Here is a 25,090-nt window from a genome sequence, read left to right as displayed (position 1 = left end):
TTGTATTTTTTTCAGTAGTGCCACCCGCCGAATAAAAATTTCCTGTCAGTTACTGCTGGAGTGGAATCCTTTGGCTGCTGCCGCCGATTGCATCCGACAGATCCCCAGCATTCATGGCTATCTCCGGGAAGTGCTTGAGTGCAAGCCTATGGTTGCCGGGTGACAGTGGAATGCAGGCGCCGGATGTGCAGCGGATGGTGACTTCCGGTGAGCAGACCTGCGGGAATGGCGGCGTGGATGCACAGTGACTCGTGGGGCTTATTTAAAAGGGTAAGTTCACTTCTTCTGGTTATGCTGTTGGTGATGGCTTGAGAAAGGGGGTTGCACCCCGAAACGTTGCTGAAAGATAGTCACCTTCTACTATGCATTTAAAAAGTCTCTGAGTGCCCTTCCTTTCTCTGGAGTGGTATATATATATATATATACATATATATACTTGGAGGTGCTACCTGTGGAGACAATCGATATATACACAAAAATAGATGCAAGTGCACAACTCTAAATTAACTGATTGTGTATATATAAATACATTTTTGCAGTAAATAGAGGTTTTTGGCATAATCTTGGCCAAGATTATGCCAAAAACCTCTATTTACTGCAAAAATGTATTTATCTATATACAATCAGTTAATTTGGAGTTGTGCAATTAAAAGATCCACCTGAATTAGCAGATATTTAAGCAATGTATCTCTTTCCATTTCTCTTGCTCTAACCATAGATTTTTGTATCACATTCGGAGGGTAACCTCTTTCTGTAAAGCTATTTGTATACACCTGGACCTGTTTGTCATATCTGGCTATATCAGTGCAAAAACATCTTAGACAGGAAAACTGGGAAAAGAGTAAGTTGTCTTTCTAACGTGAATAGTGACAGCTGTTATAATATAGATAGTTGTTACTATCCACACCCTTAAAATTTTAAAATGTGTGTGGGTTTCTATTGTTGTAATAGTTAGAAAATTTTCAGCACTCAGAACTAGATCCAAAAACTCTATTTTGGTCTCATTATAATTGAAAGTGATTTCAAGTTATATGAATTAACTAGGGATGTGCAGGCTCGGATTAGTTCAGATTTTCCCGCCAACTTCAGATTTTTCCCAAAAATCAGGTCTCAGAAAGAGGCAAAACGTCATCTTTAATGGACAAACATCCTCTTTCATGGACTTTTGTCCAGGAATGATGATGTTTGTCCATTAAATATGATGTTTTGCCTCTTTCTGAGACCCTATTTTTGGCGGGAAAAATCAAAATTTGGCTGGAAAATCTGAACTAATCCGAGCCTGCACATCCCTAGAATTAAAATTATTTTTTTTCTATGAATTTAATTAAATTGTTTTTCTCGCTATTCCATATTATTAGAATATCTATAAAACGTTTATATAGCACACATTTTTAATTGTCTGGTACAATACACTTCTCCCTCATATACTGATTTGCCAAAATTGGTGCACAAATTGTGCCCATTGCAGTTCTGCACACCTGCAGGAACCACTCATCAAGAAATAGGAAGTAATTGTATTTGAGGACAAACCTCAAACAATTGCAAATAAATTCAACTTTATCATTACTCACAGATTCATCCTTTGTTAGTACATTTTTAATCACCTTCACTCATTTTTCATGTGGAATTGCAGTATACAGGGACTGCACATCTGTGGTGCACCGCCTGTAGACTGCTTACCACTGTTCCTCTTTTAATAATGTAAAATATGTGTTGTATATTTAGATCTTCCATATGTCGTATGTCCCCACGTGTACTGAAAATAAGTTTAATTTATACATTTATTTGAATTTATATATTAGAAAACTAAATTTGAAACAACATTTCCTAAAGAAAGAAAATGCCCTTATAATGAATTGGAAAAACAATTCAACATCAGGATTGAAATTAAAGTCCACCTTTTATCTCTTTTAACCGTACTGCAATGGGCCCAATTTGTGTGATAAGTTTGGCAAATCTGTATATGGAGGAATGGGAGAAGTGCACTGTACCAGACAATGAAAAAAGTGTGCTCTATAAATGTTTTATAGGCGACATACTAATAATATGGAATGGAGAGAAAAACGATTTCATTAAATGCATAGAAAAATGATTTCATTAAATGCATAGAAAAAAATAATGTTAATTCAGTTTCAATTAGAATGAGTCCAAAATAGAGTTTTTGGATCTAGTTTTGAGCACTGAAAATTTTCCAACTATTACAACAATAGAAACCCACACACATTTTAAGAGTGTGGATAGTAACAGCTATCTAGATTATAACAGCTGTCACTATTCATGTTGGAAAGACAACTTACCCTTTTCCCAGTTTTCCCACCTAAGACGTAATTGCACTGCTATAGCCAGATTTGATCAACAAGCCCAGATGTATACAGATATATTTACAGAAAGAGGTTACCCTCCGAATGTGATACAAAAATCTATGGTTAGAGCAAGAAAAATGGAAGGAGATAAATTACTTCAATATAAGGACAAAACTGCTAATTCAGGTGGATCTTCTAATTATCCTTTTGTAACTCCATACAGCAAATCTGAAAAAATCTTAAAGAATAACTGGCATATTTTGAAACTGGATCCTGTGTTATCTGAAGAGTTGCCTGATCATCCAAATCTCGTTTCCACAAAGGCTAAAAGTATTAAATCAGCTTTGTCTAAAAGTTATCTAGAACTGCTGCAGGATAAATTCCCCCAACAGACTTTTCTAACATGTATAAAAGGGTTCTTTCCTTGTGGAAGATCCAAGATATGTCCATTAGGGGAAAAGGGAGAAAAAATGTAAAAAGGTGAAAATATAGGAAGATTAAATATGATCAATAGTTTCATTAATTGTAACTCCACATATGTACTGTAGTTTATTTATTAACATGCCAGTGTGGAATAAAATACATTGGCAAAACATGTATTCCTTGAAAATAAGAGTATTTGAACATGTGCGAAATATAAAGAATGGGGTTACTAATCCTAGTGTACCAAGACACTTCCAGCAGTTTCATAATAGAAAGCCTGAGGGTTTAAGGGTATAGAAACAGTACCCCTAAACAAAAATGGAGGCAATAGGGATAACACACACTTGAAAAGAGAAACATTTTGGATTCTCACACTAAATAGCCTTGTCCCCAAAGAATTAAATGAGGGCTATGAAATTACCCCATTTATAAGATAAACTTGAAGTATAGGATGTATATAAATAGGTATTTGCACTTTGTACCATAGCTATTATAATTTTAAGGGATATTTCAAAGTGAGATTTTAGAAACAGCCTTCAGGTTTTGTACAAATATATCAGCATTGTATATCAATCATATAATTTTTAGGGATTTTTGATCCATGATCCCCAGAGATGTTTGACTGTATATAAATATTTGATTGTATATATATATATATATATATATATATATATATATATATAATTATGTAACTATGTATGGACATCTGTGAGGATGAATATAATTAAGGTGGTCAGATGACCAATAATATGTATTCATATAGAAATTAATTGTCACGGTAAAAATAAAAAAATAATCAGTGAGTAAATCGATGGTCGCCATCATAAATGAGGGAAAACATTTATATGCCAATCCCTAAAATCTGTTTAGGGATTGGCATATATATGTTCAGAAGTCTATGAACATACAGCTATATTGCTGGGACATAATAAATAATTACAAACTAACAGTAAAACCAAATGACATGGGCGCCATGTTCGCCATTGTTAGAGTGAAACCATTGATGTAAAAATATAATAGCTCAGAAAATAACTATCAAAATAGTATAAAAGATTAGGATGTCTGTGGTAGTAGATGTCGTTTTAAAACCACTTAAATAACACACAGAAGTTCATATTTAGACTTGTTCTTAACGTATGCTTATGAATATTCATGATGAAAAAAGGTAAGTTCTGATTGGTATAAAGCCCAGTTAGTGCAAGCCTCCAGCGTCAGACAAGCCAGTCCTCTGATGAAGTTGATAATGAAACGCGTTAGAGCGTTGCTTGCTGATGCTTCTCCGTGTGACCCAACATCTCCTTGCCCGTCTCCCTGCCGGAGGTGTGCATAGCGTGCTGCGACATCCATGTGTGTCAGCAGCGCATGGCACGTTCCTGGTAGTTCAGGAGCGGTGTTTGGAGCGGTTGCCCGGGATATTTGTGATAACACCAAGTGTATCCAACCTACTCTTTGAGTTATTTGGTACGGGTTCACTCATTAGTGGACCTCGTGCTTATGTATACATACTGTGAATAACACTTTTAAGCACTATGGAGCACCCCCATAACATAGAATATATTATATAATGTGTATATATATATATATATATATATATATATTTGTGAATCCAAAGTATTCACACTTCACTTTTTTCACATTCTGTTATGTTACAGCCTTATTCCAAAATGGAATACATTCATTTTTGTCCTCAAATTCTACACACAATACCACATAATGACAACGTGTAAACATTTTTTTGCGATTTTTCCAAATTTAATTAAAAAAAACAACTAAAATCACATGTACATAAGTATTCACAACCATTACTCAATACTTTGTTGATGCACATTTGGCAGCAATTACAGCCTCAAGTCTTTTTTAATATGATGCTACAAGCTTGGCACACCTATCTTTGGGCAGTTTCGCCCATTCCTCTATGCAGCACCTCTCAAGTTCCATCAGGTTGGATGGGAAGCGGCGTTGGTGCACAGCCATTTTCAGATCTCTCCAGAGATGTTCAATTGGATTAAAGTCTGGGCTCTGGCTGGGCCACTCAAGGACATTCACAGAGTTGTCCCTGAAGCCACTCCTTTGATATCTTGGCTGTGTACTTAGGATCGTTGTCCTGCTGAAAGATGAACTGTCGCTCCAGTCTGAGGTCAAGAGCGCTCTGGAGCATGTTTTCATCCAGGATGTCTCTGTACATTGCTGCATTCATCTTTTCCTCTATCCTGACTAGTCTCCCAGTTCCTGCCACTGAAAAACATCCCAACAGCATGATGCTGCCACCACCATGTTTCACTGTGGGGATGGTATTGGCCTGGTGATGAGCGGTGCCTGGTTTCCTCCAAATGTAACGCCTGGCATTCACGCCAAAGAGTTCAATCTTTATCTCTCATGGTCTGAGAGTCCTTCAAGTGCATTTTGACAAACTCCAGGCAGGCTGCCATGTGCTTTTTACTAAGAAGTGGCTTCCGTCTGGCCACTCTACCATACAGGCCTGATTGGCGAATTGCTGCAGAGATTTTTGTCCTTCTGGAAGGTTCTCCTTTCTCCACAGAGGAATGCTGAGCTCTGACAGAGTGACCATTGGGTTCTTGGTCACCTCCCTGACTACGGCCCTTCTCCCCCGATCACTCAGTTTAGTCGGCCGGCCAACTCTAGTAAGAGTCCTGGTGGTTCCGAACTTCTTCCATTTACGGATGATGGAGGCCACTGTGCTCATTGGGACCTTCAAAGCAGCAGATATTTTTCTGTACCCTTCCCCAGATTTGTGCCTCGAGACAATCCTGTCTCGGATGTCTACAGGCAATTCCTTGGACTGCATGCTTGGTTTGTGCTCAGACATGCACTGTCAAGTGTGGGACCTTATATAGATAGGTTTATGCCTTTCAAAATCATGTCCAATCAACTGAATTTACCACAGGTGGACTCCAATTAAGCTGTAGGAACATCTCAAGGATGATCAGTGGAAACAGGATGCATCTGAGCTCAAGTTTGAGCTTCATGGCAAAGGCCATGAATACTTTTTTGGAATAAGGCTGTAACATAACAAAATGTGGAAAAAGTGAAACGTTGTGAATACTTTCTGGATGCACTGTATATATAATATATAGATAAATATAAATTTAGACGTAATGGGAATACTTGTTTGAAATGTTTGTCTAAAATTTTCTTACTGCTTAATGTATTTTAATAGATGTTCGAAAATATAAGATATGTCACCAGCTCTGTTTTACAAGAATCCATCAGAACTAGTATCAATCTAGAAAGGTTGCAGAAAAATAAAATTTTGCTTTTTCCAATCATTTATTGTTTGTTTTCTGAGAACAAGTACTGTTCCTTGGAAAACTTTTATTATAAGATAATGTTTTTAAATGGTATATTAGGTATAACATTTCACAGTTAAACTGCAGTAAATGTATACAATTGTTTTGCACAATTGTGTTGTACCTCAATTTCATATGAGGTCAGCTCCTTGGCGTAGAAATTTAACCCTTGCTCTCGTAGAGGAAAAAGCCTGCAAAAATGAAATATGTTGCACAATTTAATAATAGATCTAAATTCTTGCAAATGCACATAGGAAGGGTGCACTGTATAATGCAAAAAAGAGTAATGTGGCATAAAAATCTTGGGGCCATGAGTGGGTTTTATTACTGCACACATATATATTGTTTTTACCATGCTAAAAAAGGCTAAGAGTGAAAGTGTTTTTCTCCACCATTTAGCCACTACTCATAATTCAACACACATAAACCAGGTCAAATGACAAGTTACTGAGCTATAGAGTAACTAAATGTAGGTACAATTAATTAGGGAAAGTACAAATACAATAGTAACAGATATTTTGACTTTACCATCTCAATCCATTTGTTGGATTCTCAGAAACACAGATGTAATGCAAATCACCTGCACAGACTGACCAAGAAATGACACTTTCAGGGAATAATATTATTTACAATATGTGTTGTGCATAAAATAGGGGCAACAATACTAATAAACATCTGTTATGTTCGGTACACACTAGACGATTTTTTTGAACGATTGGCCGATTTAAACGCATCGGAACGACGAATAGTCTAGTGTGTACCCACTATGCCACTGACTATGAGCACTCCCGAGGGACGTCAACGACATCCCCCTTCGGCCCTATATGCAGGTCTGACGGGGGATGTCATCAGCGAGGGACCCCCACTGTCGCTGCCCGCATCAGCAAGTATGTATGCACTTCCGATGCCGGCTCCCCCGCCAGGTCACGCTGCTGCAGATGTCAGGCTGGGTACACACAGTCTAGTGTGTACCTAGCCTTATGTTATTTTTTTCTTTACAAATTGCTCCAGAGCTTATGTACCTCATTGTAACAAATATGTGCTCTTCACCACAACATTTCTGTTTTTCATTAAACATTGACTCCCTCGTTTAAAAGTTTCAACACTTACCATTGTATATAGGTGTGATTATGTTCCAGTTTATCATAGTCACATTTCCATGCATTTAATATTTCTTCAATATACACACCTGAAAGTGTACAATAATATATTAGCTGTATAGCAGAACTTTAATTATTCCATACACAAGCTACAAAATCAGTGAACATGGCGAGTTGGTTACTGAGTGCTGCCAATTTATCTATAGGTCTAGGGCAAGCCGGAGCAAAGTTACACCTAGTAACTGACAATCAACCACCCTCCTCAGTTATGAGCATAACCATTGCTGTTTCCACATTTTACATGGTTTGTTTCAATCTATTCTATTTTGCTAAATAACATGATAAAATAAAAATCTTTTTTTTGTTCCCCTAAGAACAAGATATGTCTGCACCTATTTCTCCTTTAACATGGACGTGTCCTAGTGGAGCTATCCATTTTGTGGCTATGCCAGTATGCAACCAATGAATTTCTTAGACACCAGTGATACCTAAGACATTGGTGTTACTCATGAGGTTACTGATCCTTAGCAAATTGATATGGTGCATACACACGGTCAGACTTGCTAGATCAACGATGAACGATTTGACCGATTTTACCAACGATTTCATGAATGATGAACAATTTCTGACAGTATTTAAATGAATGATATCGTCCATATCTGACTGCAAACACAGTCGATATCAGTTATCGTTATCTGACATGCGGGCAAGCGCATCGTTTGTTGATGCATGCCAACGATATAAACGATGTACGATTTTTACAATCGTTATCGTTCATATCTTCCAGAGAATCTGACCATGTGTACCCACCAAAAGGCTACTTTCTCATAGATAGTCATATGCTGCAATAGTCAGTTTTAGATTCAAAGTGTTAGTATATAAGTGTAATTACAATTTGATAACTAAGACGGAGTTACATTGGAGATCTTGTTAGCCATATGTACACCATGCAAAGACTGATGTCACTTCTCTCTCTCTCTGAATTGCAGGTAAATTGTCACTACTGCTTCCATCAGATGCTGTTATATTGATTGCAAAGCACAGCTTTGAAAAATTATTTTAGGTAAATTGTCACTACTTTTATATTAGGAGGGGTAATTTCTATAAAGGAAGTTAGGAATTTATTGTGAACCTGTGATGGCCTACTCCCTTCTCACAAATTGTTTATCTTATACTTTATTGCATCCCAATTTAGTGTGTGTTGAGCACAGGGGGTTGAGTCCCAATCAGTGAGTACACAGACACATGTTTGTAACTTTAGTTATTAGTGATCAGTTAGGCTGCATAGCCATAGGCTGCAATAGTCAGTTTTAGATTCAAAGTGTTAGATTATAAGTGTAATTTCAATTTGATAACTAAGACGGAGTTTCGCCGGAGTTAAGCTGGAGGAAAACTGAGGGAAAACATCCTCAAAACCAGAACACTTTCTAAACAACATCAAGCAACATACTTATGTAAATTACTGAATTCACCATCTGCTGCTGTATGCATATCCAGGAAACTCCTTACTGCACTTGCTGCTTGGACATTGCAAGTACTTTCCTATCTGCGTGCTGCTCTTGTTGATTGATCTTTGTTGTTCAAAACAGTTCTGACCGGATCGGCTCTGTACATTGTAACTTTTGCCTTCATACTACAGAAAATCTTGTTTGTATTGCCTTTTTCCATTTCATCACATCAATACACTTTAAATCATTCTTTTAATAACTAATTCCTTCACCCACTACTCACATACCTCACTTTATATTTCACTTTTGGAGCTGCGCTCACACATTAGAAGCACTGTTCTTTTACCTGTATTTTTTAACATTTAACAACTTTTATCCACACTGTTTCTACATCACACAGCCTCATCTCCAGTTTTCATCTCACTTATTACCTCGTCCACAGCATGAACACCCTTTCTTCAAACACCCCCCACATTCAGTGTCCACATAATCCTCTACTTTATCCATCCCTATCCTCCCCCTCTTGTCTCCTCCACTTGCTGTTACCTCTTTTTTCTCTCATCAGCCTCCCTTCCAACCCTCTGATTATTTCCCCCGCCTTTCCTGTTGCTCAACTCTCAACCACCTCTCTCCCTCTATGGCCTTGCTAAGCCACCACTAGGCCCCATTCCCTCCTGGTTCTGTCTGTCACCTCCAGGGCTGCCAAGAGAAATTCTGGGCAACATCCTGTGGGACCACAGCATGTTGGGCATGGCTGCACCCATTTTTGGGTGTGTCTAGCATGTGAGATGTATCGACTCACAGGAGCATGGCATAGCACCCAGCAGCTGGGACTAAAGTATACACTACTGTATTAGGATGGTGGGATAGTCTCATAATAGCTGCATTTTTATCAGCATGTATTTAGATGCTAAATTGTAAACACAAAATTAAGGTGCTACAACTTTATTTTGTACATTTCTCAAGTAAATAACACAAAAACAAAATCTATTTTCTCTCATAGAGATAGATGAATGAAGGACTTAATTTTGACATAACATCAGGTCATCTTAAACACACACATTCCGCAACACATATCCTAACCCACTGCTCCATGCTCCTTCCTCACTATCTACCCCATCTGTGTTGCCCCTGTCTGTCTGCCCCTCCCCTTTAGAATGTAAGCTCTCACGAGCAGGGGCCTCGTCCCTCACGTGCTTCTCCTCCCCCACCTTATAGTATAATTTACACCTAACTCCCCAATTGGCACCTATCATTTGGTTGCTGACGCCCTGCTGCTTGTGTTATGTAGCTATGTTTATAAACCATGTCCTTGTCCTGCATTGTTTTGTATTACTATTAACTGTTTTTCTTGTGTGCTCATTTATGTACTATGTAAGGCGCTGCGGAACGTTTGTGGTACCATATAAATAAAGGATAATAATAACAGATACTACAGCCCACAACATAGCTGCCTCCATTGCATCCAGGGGACAGATCCACTGTAACCAACTCATAGATGAATACCATTTGTATTTCTTTTTCCGATTTAGTCAATTTTATACTGTTCTAGTGACAAATGGCTTCTTTTTTATAGTAAGGTGGAATATAGTATATATAATATATGCATTTATTTAGCTTTATAGATCTTTATTATTTCAATTATATTGGAAACAATTAGAAGAATTCTAGACTTTTTTTAAGAATAATTTCTCCATTATTTCTTTAAATGACTTTTATGCAAACAGGCTCTAGGGATGAGTATATGCGTTTTATTTCTTTATACTACCACTGTGCACCTGTATAATGTACAGTACCCATGTGCATAAGCCTCAGGGTTGAGGTAAAAGAGGAAAGGACTAGAAAGTGTGCGACTCATGCAGAAAGCATCAGAGTTACATACGAAAGGGGCGGGGAAGGGAGACAGGCCGTGTATGTCAGCTCTATTAAAAAATTTTGAGCAGAACTGGGTTGCATGAATGAACAATATCCTACTTATGATTCCGTTGTACAGTTGTTCCATGCTATTACTTACATAGGGCACATTGCATTATTTTCGCGAAGCATTACATATTTTTAATCCAGCACAAAATCTACATGTAGGAATGTGGAACATTTAACTACTGTAATGCTTTGATGGTCAGGAAAAGGGGGGTGACAAGTCTGAAAGTACAAAATAGAATAATGCAAACAGAAAATAGTTTTTACATTTAAAAAGCAATGCGATTTGTAATGGAGACAATAATGACAGTACTAAGAAAAAATGGAAGATTAGTTTACAATGGGTACAAAAAAAGCTTTTCCTTAGATAAACCAAAAAAAAATTCTTAAAAACTTAGATTGCAAGCTCATTTGGCAGTTCCATTTTCACCTTCCAATTTATGTCGTTGTATGTTAGATGTGTTATTTCATTATATGTTATAGATGTGACCTTATTCAGCTTTTTTCTCAGCGCAATACATTCACTAGAATGGTGACAGATCTCACGCTAAGGCAGGGTTGCCTTCCCTCCCGATATCGGGTGCGCTCCCGCCCCCCCCGGAAAGGCAGGCAAGCCGATCCCCCCGACATCCCCCGCAATTTATTTTTAACCCCCGCTGCGAGGGCAGCCAGTGATGCGATTCGCGTCATTTTGTCCTCGCCCCCTGCCTCACAATGCCTGTATTATCGGCATTGTGTAGCGGGGGCGGGGCCAAAATGACGCGGTCGCGTGACCCCGCCCCCGTGACACCTACAAACGTCAGGCACCCGTCCGGACACTTCCCCCTTTTTTGGCCATGCTCCCCTCTGCCCTGCCAATCTGGCTGCTCCCTCCCGGAAGGAGCAGCCAGAAAGTCGGCAAATATGCGCTAAGGTTGTGCAAATGTACAGTATTTCGCACTGCTTCCACTACTATGCTATACTTAACATAGCACTTTGAATTGCACAAAATTTGCACAATGTTTTGCGTAAAAGTAACAAACACAGCCTTTGCGCCCGGAGTACATGTTTCTGTACCCAACAACTAAATTCTATAGCCACATTACCCTATTTTTACACAGTAACATAGCTGTTACATGAGAAATAAGTAACTTGAGTGAACACTTTATTATTGTACTGAGCTCATGCTTGCCCGCCCCAGCTTGCTCCACTTCTGCCTCTCCATGTGTAAGGTGACGTGAGTATACGATATGCACTAGATATGGAGGCACTTTTGATGTGTAACATGGTATAAAACCTCTAAATGAGGACCAAAATGTATATCTCCAGTGTGTTGCATAGGGATCAATCATCTCTACCTTTATCTCTACTTATCCCTACCGTACAGTAAACACAATTAAGTGGAAATATATTTAAAAAATATATTATACATACTATAGTGACATTTAAGTTCCTTACTCTAGTCTACATGTAAAATGCACATCAGAGAGTGACAGAGCACACACATGGACATTACCACAAATAATCATATACCGTAGTTTATATATGGGTTTATGTCTACACTGTAATCTGTAAAACTTAAAAAATACACATTGTAATTGTATGTACAGATACCTTTTTTAGCATATACAATAACTGTGTAGTCAGTTCATGCCACCCCTTCAGGGTTTACTGGATGTCATAATATCATATATTAAATGATTAAAAGTAAAAGCATACCATCAGGCTTAAATGGGATCTTGTTCATGTAAAATCTGAGATTGCACAAGTCATTCTGACATCGAAGATCCTTAACGTTCTGCTGAAAAGGAATGAAATATAATAACTTACACTGTGTATATATATATATAGATATAAGACAAATAATATTGATGATTGATGTATCATATGTTTTCATATGTTTTCTATTGCAATTTATATTATACTTCAGCATAATTATTTGTTGTTAGAAAAATAGTACAAAAGTACAAACGGAAATTGATAATTTTTTTCAATCTCAAATATTTACTAGAATTGTTACCTACAGCTCAGGCCTATAAATAGCTATTGAAAGCTATGTCCCAGGGGTGTTTACATTGTAACTTACCCATCATACATATGCTAAAATTAACCAGTATGTTATTTTACTTTGGGTCTTTACCTAGTCATTGGCTGATTTAAAGGCAGCGGCAGAATTAGCACCACTCCATGTGTGTGGCCATTCTAGAAAGCAGAGCTAGGGCCACAGAATGGCTTATCAGCAATCCTGTGCCTTCTGGCCAAATTTTGTGTTCTGCCCCTGAATAAGGCAATATATGTAATGAACTATAGGGGGAAGAAGTATCAAACCTTGGACAGTGATAAAGTGGAGAGAAATAAAGTACCAACCAATAAGTTCTTCTAACTGTCATTTTACAGACTGTGTTTGAAAAATACACTAGAAAATTAGAAACCAAGGAATGTGCTACTCAAAGTTCTAAAAAGGAAAAGTGCAGCTATCTATAAAAGAGGGAAGTTTCCCACAACATGCAGAAAAAAAGGAAGTTTAGACTGCGCACCTTTTCCTTAATTAAGGTCTCAAATTCTCTTATAAATTAAAATTAATTTATTTCTGAACAAAATAAAACAAATACACAAATATATCATAAATTGAAACACATTGATTGCATACATATACAGGTTGAGTCTCCCTTTATCAAAGTCTGCTGTCCTGCTACAATTCTTATATATGCATTTAATTTGCCCTGAAGTGATGTTCTACAGCTATCTCTTATTATGGCTGCTTTTAAAATGAATAAAGTTGTTAGCATCTACTTCATTTTGATAACTGCAAGTAATGATCTCATCATTAATAATGAGATGGTGATATCCAAGAAATGAATAGAGGTAGTGCTAATTGTTTGTGAAGATGAAAATAATTATGATTAAAATAGGTGACAAAAGCAGTGGCTGACTTACTATCCCGTTCCCAAATGAAAAAAGTAATCTATGTATCTACCATAGAGGACCAGGTTCACAGCAAATTCATATCCCCCAAATGAGCCTCTCTTCTAGGAGACCCATATAGAGGTTGGCAAAGTTGGGTGCGAACCTGGCCCCCATGGCAATACCTTGTGTTTGAAGAAAATATTGTGAATAAAAAAAAAGTTATGAGATAGTATGAAGGAAATAAATGAAATAATAAACTCATTGACATTGTTCTGGGATCTTTCATCTGCTTGTAGATAATATCTAATGGCTTCTATGCCCAATTCATGTGGAATATGGGTACAGAGTGCCTGTACGTCACGTCATAAATAATCAGATTGCCAATGTGTTATGAAACACACAATTATATAAAACCCTTAGAGCCATGCTACAGAGGTCTTCTGCCTAAAACAACTGTTCTTTTCCCATAGAGAGATGCTCTCACCGGTACTGGGATGTCGCCAGGTCTTAATCTCAGGGCAAAATGGGCTTATACAATCAACGGGTGATCACAGGATTATTAAATGGAGCAGATATGATCTGGGTAACTCCAGGCAGAATTTGTGGCTATGGTGGCTACAGGTGATAAAGTAGCAGCATGGGTTAAGCACAGTGAAGTTTGTGGTAGTTTGCAGACAAAAAAAAGACAAGGTTCTAGATACAAGGCTGAGGTCACAAGACACTGTAGACAAGGACATAGCTCACGGAAGGAAACACCAGGACTCAGGATATCACGAACAGGACCAGACAGCTAGACACCAAGACATAAGCTATAACCGGCAGTAAGGCTCAGTCCTTACTGCTTAATAACTAGAACTGCAGCCAAACAGGGAGCCTGCTTGGCCAAGTCCCCTTGAATGATCAGTGGCTGTAGCTACTGAGCAGAAGCCATGGGTGCATCAAGTGTCAGGACCAGCCTGCATTGTGGCAGGTGACCAGGGCCAGCGCTAGGCTGTGCTGCACCCAGCGCTGTCCTGTGTTGCCACCCCTTCCCTCCTCCACTCCCTCCCCCATAGCTTACATATGTTCTATAGCACCGGGAGGGAGGGCGTTTCCTACGCCCTCCGGAAACAGTAGTGCTCCGGGCGACGGACCGGCTTGCCCGTGCTTGGAGCCACTACTGCAGGTGACTTAGCCACCCAGCGTTCCGGTTTCCTAGCACAAATTGGAACCTGGCATGGAGTGTGAGCCACTGTGGCTATCTGTGGCAGCTCATAACATACCAACATGCATTGTGGCAGGTGACGTATACACCCAGCACCCTGGTCTCCTAGTAATGACCGGGACCCGTTGTGGAGTGTGAGCCACTTCAGCTAGCATGGTGGCTCATAACAAAAGCTACAGAATTTATAAATTGCAAAAATTGTGTGGGATCATGAATATGGGACCTGAGAGCAGTAGTGTAGAGCTTAAGAAATGAATCAACAAAAAAGGACAGGTTTGGAAGTAAGGGACCCAAAACCTGATATTATAGGACACCCAGGACGTTAGTGCGGGACTTACGAATTTTTGGAAGGTGATAATATGTGGGAGTAATGGGATGCATGGGTAAAAAAAATAAAAAAGTGCCCTTGGAGATCACCCCCTCCTGTAAAGAATGGTCTAACAATGTGTTAAGTTCCTTTGGATTCTCACCCACCACCTTTATCATTTGTCAATTATTAAATCAAATGGTGGGGCACCTTTATCATTTGATTTAATAATTGACAATTGGTCTTTTTGCAGTTGCTTAAAAGCTTGTTGCTCATATAGTGTGAGATTACTATAGTGGTATTCTGTTTTCATAGGTTGTTCGCAAAGAGTTCTAAATTCATCTAGGAGTTGTTTTTCAAAAACTTTCAATTTCTATATAGATTTTGACTGTATCGGAATGAATGAAGGTTAACGTTTGAATTTGAGTTTGGTTTGATTCCAAAACATCAAGATCAAAAATGGAATCATGATTGATATAATATATTTTGGATTCCATTCTGAAGGGAGGAGGAGTAGTGGAATTTTCATCTTTGTTTTTTTTTTAAGGCAAAGTGACGTTTTCTGCACATGAACAAATCTATTTAATTCTGTGTTTGAAAGATGACAGAAGCTGATGGTTGGTACTTTGGGCCTGATTCAGAGCCGCTCGTAAGCGGCCGCTCGATCGTTCCAAGCGATGTTCGCACAACTGCGCATGTGTACGGGTTGTAATACGCATGCGCGAACCAGTCAGTGCGGTCGAAATTCATGTGCTCGCAAAATAGCAAATGCCTGCTAATTTGACTGACAGGATGAGGCGTTTGTGGGTGGTAACAGGGTAAGGTGCTTGAAAACGGGGGAGTGGAAATCCGATCGCAGGCGTGCCAAACGGTCAAAACGGGCGTTTAATGGGAGTCATAATTAACAAAGCAGCGTCATTGACCACGTCACTTGGTTGTAATTTAGCCAGAACTGCTCGCATGATTGCGGTAGGAAAATGCTACCATAAGAATAGCGAGAAGTTCATACGCCCTTCGATGTATTCGATTAATCTAATAAATACCGGAGATGACGTATGATGCGAGCGGCCAGGGGGCGTTTTTCTCAAAATAGCGGCCGCAGGTTTTGTTCGCTCGTTCAGACTTAGAGGCGTCAACAGACCGCAAAGAGCGAGCACTTCATTTAAATAGCCAGCCCCTTTTCAGAACGACCGTCCGCAAATAGCGTACGGCTCTGAATCAGGCCCTTTATCCCTCTCCACTTTATCTATCTCCAATGCTTTAATAAATTGTCCCCTCTGCAGGTAATTGCTTGAATAGTTATGTGCTTTTACACTTTCACAATATATACTGTATAGTTCTAATAGATAAAGAGTTCAGTACAATCCAAAGCTTTAAAAAAAAAAAAAGTTGCAGAGTAAAATGATCCCACCCAAAAAAAAAATATATGATTGATCTAATTCGTGTAGCCACACGACAGCTGGCAATTCATTTTATCAATGCAGACATATAGCATATTGTTAACTTTATTACAAATCTCAATGTCACTTATGGTATTAATTATATAATCACTTTGATCAGAACACCCTAAAAAATATAATTTAGAAAAGTAGAATACATCTGCAGCTGTGAAAATACACACACACTTAGAAAAGCAGATATTGTGAGTTGCTGTGAAAATACACACACACTTAGAAAAGCAGATATTGTGAGTTACAGACGTGGACTAATTTGTTGGTAACCTTTGTTGGTACCTACAGCTCACTGAACCAATGCTTAATTCCTTGTGAAGTGCGATGAAATTAAAAGCTAGTGTCTCATGTATAAAGTGGAGAGGGATAAAGTACCAACCATCAGCTTTGTGATGTCTTGGAATAAAGCAAAGGAACTGACAAAAGAGATAGAATATCTTTGGAGAAAAAGCAATAATTTAATATGGTTTGTACAGATTTGTTGATAATCCTTAGAAAAAATAATGCATAATTGGATTGTAGTGATACAAGTTGAGTCTCCCATATCCAAATATTCCGAAATACGGATTTTTTTTAGCAAGCCTTAGATAGTGAAAACTTTGCTTTTTTATGGTTCAAAGTACATAAACTTTATTTAATGCGCAAAATTATAAAAAATATTGTATAAAATTACATTCAGGCTTTGTGTACATGAAACCAATTAATTTCATGTGTGTACACATTTACTTTGAGCCACAAAATTATTAAAAATATTGCATAAAATTACCTTCAGGTTGTGTGTATAAGGTGTATATGAAACATAAATGCATTCTGTGTGTATATTTGGGTCCCATTCCCAAAATATTTCATAATGGTCTGTAAATATTCCAAAATACGGAATATTCTGTTATCCAAAATACCCCTGGTCCCAAGCATTTTAGAAATGGGAGACTCAACCTGTATTTCAAAACTAATTGCTTTCTTGATTAACATCACGCATCTTCTTTTTTTTAATCAGTCATGTAACTAGGTATTTGAAGGCCCCATAGCAAAAGTTTGCAAGGGTCCCTATGTACCACCAGATGGTCAAAAAATGAGAGTTATGGTAAAACTTACCCTGGTTAACTTTCTTTCTTCGAAGTCCATAGGGTCCACATGGAGACATTGGGGTGTAGGTGGGACCTGGAGGACCGGACACCAACAGCAAAGCTTTTTAATCCCAGGATGCTCCGGTCCTTCCTCCTATACCCCGCCCACACCTTAGGGCACTTCAGTTTTGTTAACAAGCCCAAGGCAGGAACAGAACTCTCACACAAAGAAAGAAACAAGTGACCAGGAGAAGGAGAAGAAACCCATAGAAGCTAGGAGCATCAGGACAAGTGCTCTGTGGACCCTATGGACTTCGAAGAAAAGAGTTAACAAGGTAAGTTTTACCATAACTCTCCTTTTCTTCTTCAGAGTCCATAGGGCTCCACAGGAAGACATTGGGTAGGTCCCAAAGCAGTTGTTCAAGGGTGGGAATGCTCCTGAGCTGATTGGTGAACCCTACGCCCGAAGGAAGCATACTGAGAGGCAAGTGTATCAAAGGCATAAAACCTAAGAAAGGTGTGGACAGAAGACCAGGTGGCCACCTTGCTTAGCTGCTCAGCTGAGGTGCCACGCTGGGCTGCCCACGAGGGACCCACAGAGCGAGTAGAATGAGCACATACTGAAGGCAGCACAAGGCCAGTCTGCATGTAAGCCTGTGAGATATTCATGCAAATCCATCTGGACAGTGTCTGTTTGTTAGCTGGCCATCCCTTTTGAAGAATCCATATAGGACAAAGAGGGAGTCCGATTTCCTGATGGAAATAGTGTGGTCCATGTAGATCTTCAGAGCACGGACCACATCCAACGAGGCCTCACCTGCTGAGAGGTTTGGTGAATTAATTGCCGGAAGCACAATTTCCTCATTCGTGTGGAAGTGAGAAACCACCTTGGGAAGGAAAAACTGGGCATGTACGATGAACAGCCCTGTCCTGATGAAGTATTAAAATGGGGGAGCTACATGAAAGCGCCCCTAAATCCGATACCCTACAGGCAGATGCTATAGCCAGAAGAAACAGAGTCTTCGCAGTGAGCCACTTGACATCCACTGAATCCAGGGGTTCAAATGGAGGTTCCTGAAGTGCTTGGAGCACCACTGACAAATCCCATGGAGCCACAGGAGGGACAAAGGGAGGTTGTATACATAGAACACTTTGCATGAAGGTGTGAACATCCGGTATAGCAGCAATTCTGCGCCAAAACCAGATAGACAAAGCAGAGACCTGCACTTTCAGAGATGCTAGGTGGAGGCCTAGATCAAGTCTAGCCCAAAGAAAGGCAAGAATCGGAGCAACCTTAAAAACTTGCATGTCATAGTTTCTTGGAGCACACCATTGGAAATATGTATGCCATATGCTGTGGTAAATCTTGGCTGAGGCCAGTTTACGTGCTCTGAGCATGGTATGGACCACAGAGCTGGAGAAATTCTTAGCCGTGTCAAAGCACTTGAGTAAGTAGGGATATTGGAGGGAAGAGATATGCCAAATGGAAGTTCCATTTCACCGACAATGCGTCCTGTGTTCTGGCTCCATAAATTGGAAGTTTGTTGATGTGTCTTGAGGCCATGAGATTCACTTCCGGAAGACCCCATTTGTCCACTAGAAGCTGAAAGACTTCTGGATGTAGAGACTTTCTCCTGCATGCACGTCGTGATGGCTGAGAAAATCCGCTTCCCAATTGAGAATCCCCGGGATGAACACTGCAGAGTTGGCTGGGAGATTGCGTATGGCCCATGCGAGAATGCTGGACACTTCTGTCATTGCTGCCTGACTTCGAGTGGTGATTGAGGTAGGCCATAGCTGTGGCGTTGTCGGACGGTACTTGTACTGGCCTGTTTTTCAGACTATTCTGAGCCAGAGTGAGAGCTCTGTAAATGGCTTGAAGTCCCAGGATGTTGATTGGTAACCCTGCTTAGACTGGGGACCATAGACCCCGGAAGGAGGGCTGACCATTTACTGCACCACACCCTTGGAGGCTTGCGTCCGTGGTGAGGATAGCCCAGTCCGGGATCCAAAAGGAATGACCCTTGTTTAAATGGGAAGTCTGTAGCCACCAGGCTAGGGGCAGGCAAAGCCCTGGGGGGAGGCTCATCATCTGAGATTTTAGCAGATGGGGTAGCCCGTTCCACCTGGAGAGGATCTGGTGTTTTTGGCGCCTGGAGTGAAACATGTCGAAGGTGGACACCATTGATCCCAAGGGCTGCATTGCTGGGTGAATTGACACTCGGCGAATGTAGTCTGTGCTGAATTGCTGAAATGTTGTCAGCCGTTAGGAGGTTTCTCTGAACACGAGTGTCCAGGAGGGCTCCCAAATGTACCATCCTTTGAGAGAGTGTTAGGGAAGATTTGTTTCAGTTGATCAGCCAACTGTGCATTTGTAGAAAGGCAATGGTTACCTGTAGATGGCGGTGAAGAGTCTCTGGGGAGCTGGCCAACAGCAAAAGATCGTCCAAGTATGGGAGCAGTCTGATCCCTTGCTGATGAAGAGAGGCCGCCATAACTGCCATAATCTTGGTAAAGACCCGTGGGGCGTTGAAAGGCCAAACGGCAGAGCCTGAAATTGGTAATGTTGCTGTAGTATAGCAAACCGGAGATATTGTTGATGAGAAGGTGCTATAGGTACATGTAGGTCCTGAATGTCTAGAAACACCATAAAATCCCCAGGCTCCATAGCTAGGATAATGGAATGGAGGGTTTCCATACAAAACCTGGGCAACCTGATAAACTTGTTTATAGATTTGAGTTCTGAACTAAGAAAAGTGTAGAATAATAGCCCTTGCCCTGTTGTGAGGAGGGGACCAGAATTATTACCCCTGAATTCAGTAAAGACTGAATGGCTTTTTGGAGCAGCAGGGCCTTGGTTGGGTCCAATGGAGATCCTGTGCAAGAGAACTGCTGGGGGGGCTTCCTCAAGAATGAGAGGACGTATCCATGGGGGATCACTTCCCTTACCCAGGCATCTGACGTGATTTGATGCCAAACCTGGGCGAATTGAAGAAGTCAGCCTCCCACCCTGGGAGCACCCACAGAGAGGCCCACCCCGTCAGTCTCTAGTCTTGTCCTCAGACTTGGCAGGTAGATGTCTAGCAGCCCAGGACTGTTTGGCCCTAGGCTTGGAAGACGTGGCTGATGTCTGCTGTCGTGGAAATGACTGACCCTTGGTGTTTCCTTGAGGGTGAAAGGACCAAAAGGATGACGTCCAAGGCTTTATATTATATGCAGAGGCCAGGAACGCTGTCTTGTTAGCCGCCAAAGTAGTCACAATTTTATCCAATTCTGGACCACATAAGATGCATAAGGCAGGGACTTTTGATTCTGAATCTGCTTTCCAGGAACATAGCCAAAGAATACCGCGGGCTACTACCGAAGTGACAGATATCCTGGAGGCCAGGAGAGCCATATCCATAGCTGCTTCACCTAAGTAGGAGGCTGTATCTCTAATGTGAGATATGTAGGACAGCTGTTTCCTCAAAGCATCAGGGGAAAAGGTCTCTTCTAGGGCCTCTGCCCAACTCTCAATGGCTTATGCCACCCAAGCCGTAGCCCTAGCAGGACGAGTAATAGCTCTTGTAAGAGTATATAGATTTATGACAAGCTTCTACACATCCATCTGTAGTCTCCTTCAAGGACTTTGCAGTATGAATGGGTAAGGTGGAATTTTTAACAGGACGTGTTACATGAAAATCCACTGTTGGGAGAACTTCCTATTTAGAACAATCAGTAGCTGGAAGCTTGTAAAAGGAACTGAACCATTTTGGAATTTGAAACCATTTACCAGGCATGCTCCAAGCTTCACTCATGTGATCAGATAGCTGGACAGAGTGAGGAAACTCTTGTAAAACAACCTTTTGTTGCTTAAAAAGTGTGTGTTTTTTTCTTAGGAGTGGGTTCATCCTCTTCTATTTGTAGAATAGTTTTAACAGTTCTCACAAGAGCAGGTATATTTAGTTTAGAGGGTGGCTCCTCTTCTACTGAGATGGAGTCAGAGTGAGAGAGATCTGCATCTTCTGCCTCCCCAGATGATATCTCAGAATCAGATAACTGTGTGGATTGGGAAGATAACATAGTAAGTTTAGTAGGCTTAGTAGCTAAAGGCTTTTTTTTGCAGCATTTGCTGAAAAACCATAGAAGTATTAGCCAAACTCTGTACTGAGGTAGATAGTACATCTACCCATGAGGGAGGCAAAGGATTTTCAGGGAGTACCTGCTGGGCCGTTCCATAGGGGGAGCTACCACAGAGACTGCTACTTGGTCCGCAAGTTTTACCAGCATTTGTGAAAAGGCAGCCCAGGGTGGGTCCTCAGGGAGAGATGCAGGGGCTAATGGGCCTGGGGCTATGTAACAATTAATACAGAGACCATCTTGAATGAGGTCCTCTGTGGCTAAACCCACAGAGCAGGACTTACAAGACACCAGAGTAGGAGGAGCAGCATCAGGCTGCTTGTTTTTCTCTCCTCTGCCAGCCATAGTCACAAGAATAACAAAATACACAGTATGATACAGTGCAGTGAACACCCTGGATAATATGGCACAGTGTAGCATGCAACCACGTTATAAAGTATGTGATAGCCCTCACAAGTATCTGGGAAATGTGAGGTTCAATGAACCTCCTATGCCTTAGTATGTCAGGGTATAGTAGAATAAAGGTATAAGCTGTACTGTATAGAAAGTAGAGATTAGCGCTAGCACAAGTCACATACAAACGCAGAAAAACATTACATGTTTACAATAGGCACTAAAATCAACTACACAGACCACAGTGGCTGGTAGGATATAGCGTTGTATGACCTGACCCGTGGGAGAGGTATACAGGGAGACTGGACCCATCATTCCAGAGACCTGCTTGCAGAAAATTCTCGTGCCTCTGGGGGGAGCGGACGGTGATGGAGGAGCAGCCCAGGATACACCAAGACCACAGTGGAATAGCCCCCAGGACTGGGGGAGGAGCTACAGGGAGAGCACCTTCTCCCCTTGCTGACGTTAACCACCGGGTCCCCTGGCCTCCTTACATATGCCATGGTGGTCTAGTGGAGTCGTGGGCGTACCAGTCTTCACATCAGCACCTCCAGTCTGTCTCCTGAGATCGGAGGCAAGATTGTGTAACAATACAAGTCACAGCGAATGGGGTTCCGCCTTACCTGTCCCCTGAATGCCAGGCTGCAGTCTGGGGTTTGAGGAGCCTGCTAGCTAGTCCTCCTCGGAGCCCCACCGGGAGTACCTAGCAAATGCTTGGAGTCATGGCGCCGCGGAGGGGTGATGGGGCGGCAGCACAGACATGCTCGCCCGTTATAGTAAAAACAAAATAGAAATAAATTAAATCAGAAAATAAAATCTTGGGCTGCTTAATGCAGCACCTGTTATAATGGTGGTCCGGTTCCTGCCGGACACCAATGAAACTAAAGTGCTCTCAGGCTGTGGGCGTGGTGTAGGATGAAGGACCGGAGCATCCTGGGATTGAAAAGCTTTGCTGTTGGTGTCCGGTCCTCCAGGTCCCACCTACACCCCAAAGTTCCTGTGGAGCTCTATGGACCCTGAAGATGAAATATATATAACACATGTAACTTTGACAAGGAAGATGGGCCCTCTCAGCTCTGGACCTCATAGCAGCTACACCCCTTGCACCTATGGTTTCTATGCCCATGCATTCAGCATATTTGAATGGAGAAAAGTAGTCACTCTGCTGTTTGGGATCATTGTGTGCTCCACTGTGAACATGGACCAGAGAAAGCAAAGATCGTTGTCTTAGGAGATCAGAAAGAAAATTATAGACAAGCATGTTAAAGATAAAGGAAATTAGGCCATCTCCAAGCAGCTTGATGTTCCTGTGACTACAGTTGCAAATATTAAGAATTTTAAAGTCCATGGATGTGGCTGCAAGAGGAAAATCAACCCCAGATTAAACAAGAGTATAGTGAGAAAGGAAGAAAAAGAACAGAGAAAAACTTCCAAAGAGGTACAGGTTGATCTCCAAGGTCAAGGTACATCAGTATCTGATTACACGATCCAACGCTTTTTAAGCGATAGTGGACTCCATGGAAGAAGACACACTTTTAAAAAAACGAACAAAAAAAGCTAGACTGGAATTTGCTAAAATAACGACAAGCCACAGTGCTTTCAGGAGAATGTACTTTAGACAGGTGAGTCAAAACTGGGACTTTTTATCAAGTAACATCAGCTCTATGCTCACAGATGAAAAAAAATAAGCTTTCAAAGGAAAGAACCCCCATACCTACTGTGAAACATGCAGGCAACTTGGTTATTTTTTTGGTCTGCTTTGCTGTGCCTTGAATTTGTGCAGGACACAATGAAATCTCAAGACTATCAAGGCATTCTGAAGTAAAACATACTGCCCAGTGTCAGAAAGATCTGTCTCAGTAGCAGGTCCTCGCAACAGGATAATGACCCAAAACATTGACAGAGCCAGAAAGGGATAGAATTTTTTTATGGTGATGCACATTCATAAAATATAACTATAATTTAATACATTATTAAAAAGTTCCTCTTTTAATGACCCAAAACACACAGCTAAAAAGCACCCAATAAGGAATAAGAACAAACATTGGACTATTCTGAAGTGGCATATATGAGCCCTGATCTGAATTCTATCGAACATACAAAGAAAAATCTAAAACACGCATTCTGGAGAAGGCACCAATAAAACTTGATACAGCTGGAACAGTTCTCTCAGGAACTACGTGTTGACAGGTACAGAAGTCTCACTGAGAGTTACAGGAACCTTAAAGGTCCCATCATTTTTGTCCATGCTATTTTAATTTGTTTTTTATAATAATCTGCTGAATCAAAAATCAAATGCAAAGTCTTATTTTTATTAAATAAACAATGATGGATGTCAATTACTTGTATCACTTTCAAGTTATTTCAGAGAAAAATATGGGTTCTTCTTTCTGCGTGGAAGGGTACCAACAATTCTGTACACATCTACATGTACTAACAATATCAGCTAGCTTTTATCTGCCAAGTGTTGGTTAGGCAATGGAAGTAGATTCTGATAGTTTGCTATAGAATATTTCAAATGCCACTGTCACACTTAAAACACACTTAACATAAATAATTAGTTCCTGGACTATACAGATGAACAGTATATCTCTGTATAAACAGAAAAGGAAGTCAGAAAGACCCTTCCCTGATAAATCATATTTAGGCGTATGTTTTAAATTGGGGTAAACTAGTGTGTGTCTACCATGATTTCATGGATATCTGACACTTGAAAATCACTATTATTTACCCAAATTCACATTCTGTTTAATAGCTATCATTACTAGATACTTGTTATGGAGATACGCCTACACCACTAATTACAAACAACTCCCACAATGACCCAGGTGCATTGTGGCTAGGGAATAAGTTTCCACTATGCCACCTCTTTAGGGTATCTGGATATAGGGTAAGGCGTCCATAAACCCCCTGCGAATTACACAGTTGCCCACACAACATATAAAAAATATTTCTCTGCCCTTCAGTTTAATAAACAAATCCTTTTTTTTCTCATTTCTTTTGTCTACTAACCATTCTACAGTGCTGTAACATCCATAAAGACTTCCTAAGGCAATTGTTTCTCTTATAGACTCTTTCTGAGCACTCATTGGCTTCCACCTTCAAACAGTGGTTGGACAGATACTTACTGTCACTTCTCATATATATGATTGGTTGAGAGC

The 25,090-nt window shown here is 40.4% G+C and overlaps 1 protein-coding gene across 2 annotated transcripts in view; it reads right to left on the bottom strand.

Annotated features, from left to right (window-relative positions):
• OGFRL1 (opioid growth factor receptor like 1) overlaps positions 1 to 25,090 on the bottom strand; it is a 103,115-nt gene that overhangs the window by 21,435 nt on the left and 56,590 nt on the right. The window contains exons 3-5 of one of the 2 annotated variants that reach the window (XM_088470517.1): positions 12,201 to 12,282; positions 7,145 to 7,223; positions 6,159 to 6,225 (exon numbers count right to left, since the gene is read on the bottom strand). In XM_088470517.1, coding sequence (XP_088326643.1) covers positions 6,159 to 6,225; positions 7,145 to 7,223; positions 12,201 to 12,282 — 228 coding nt within the window. The remainder of the gene's footprint in view (positions 1 to 6,158; positions 6,226 to 7,144; positions 7,224 to 12,200; positions 12,283 to 25,090) is intronic. The other variant, XM_088470518.1, reaches the window with a different exon arrangement.

Source organism: Taudactylus pleione, unplaced genomic scaffold, assembly GCF_031769625.1.
Source record: "Taudactylus pleione unplaced genomic scaffold, aTauple2 ptg000015l, whole genome shotgun sequence".
Classification (NCBI taxonomy): Eukaryota; Metazoa; Chordata; class Amphibia; order Anura; family Myobatrachidae; genus Taudactylus; species Taudactylus pleione.
Note: the sequence above shows the minus strand (reverse complement) of the source record. Positions and strands in the feature narration are given on the sequence as shown.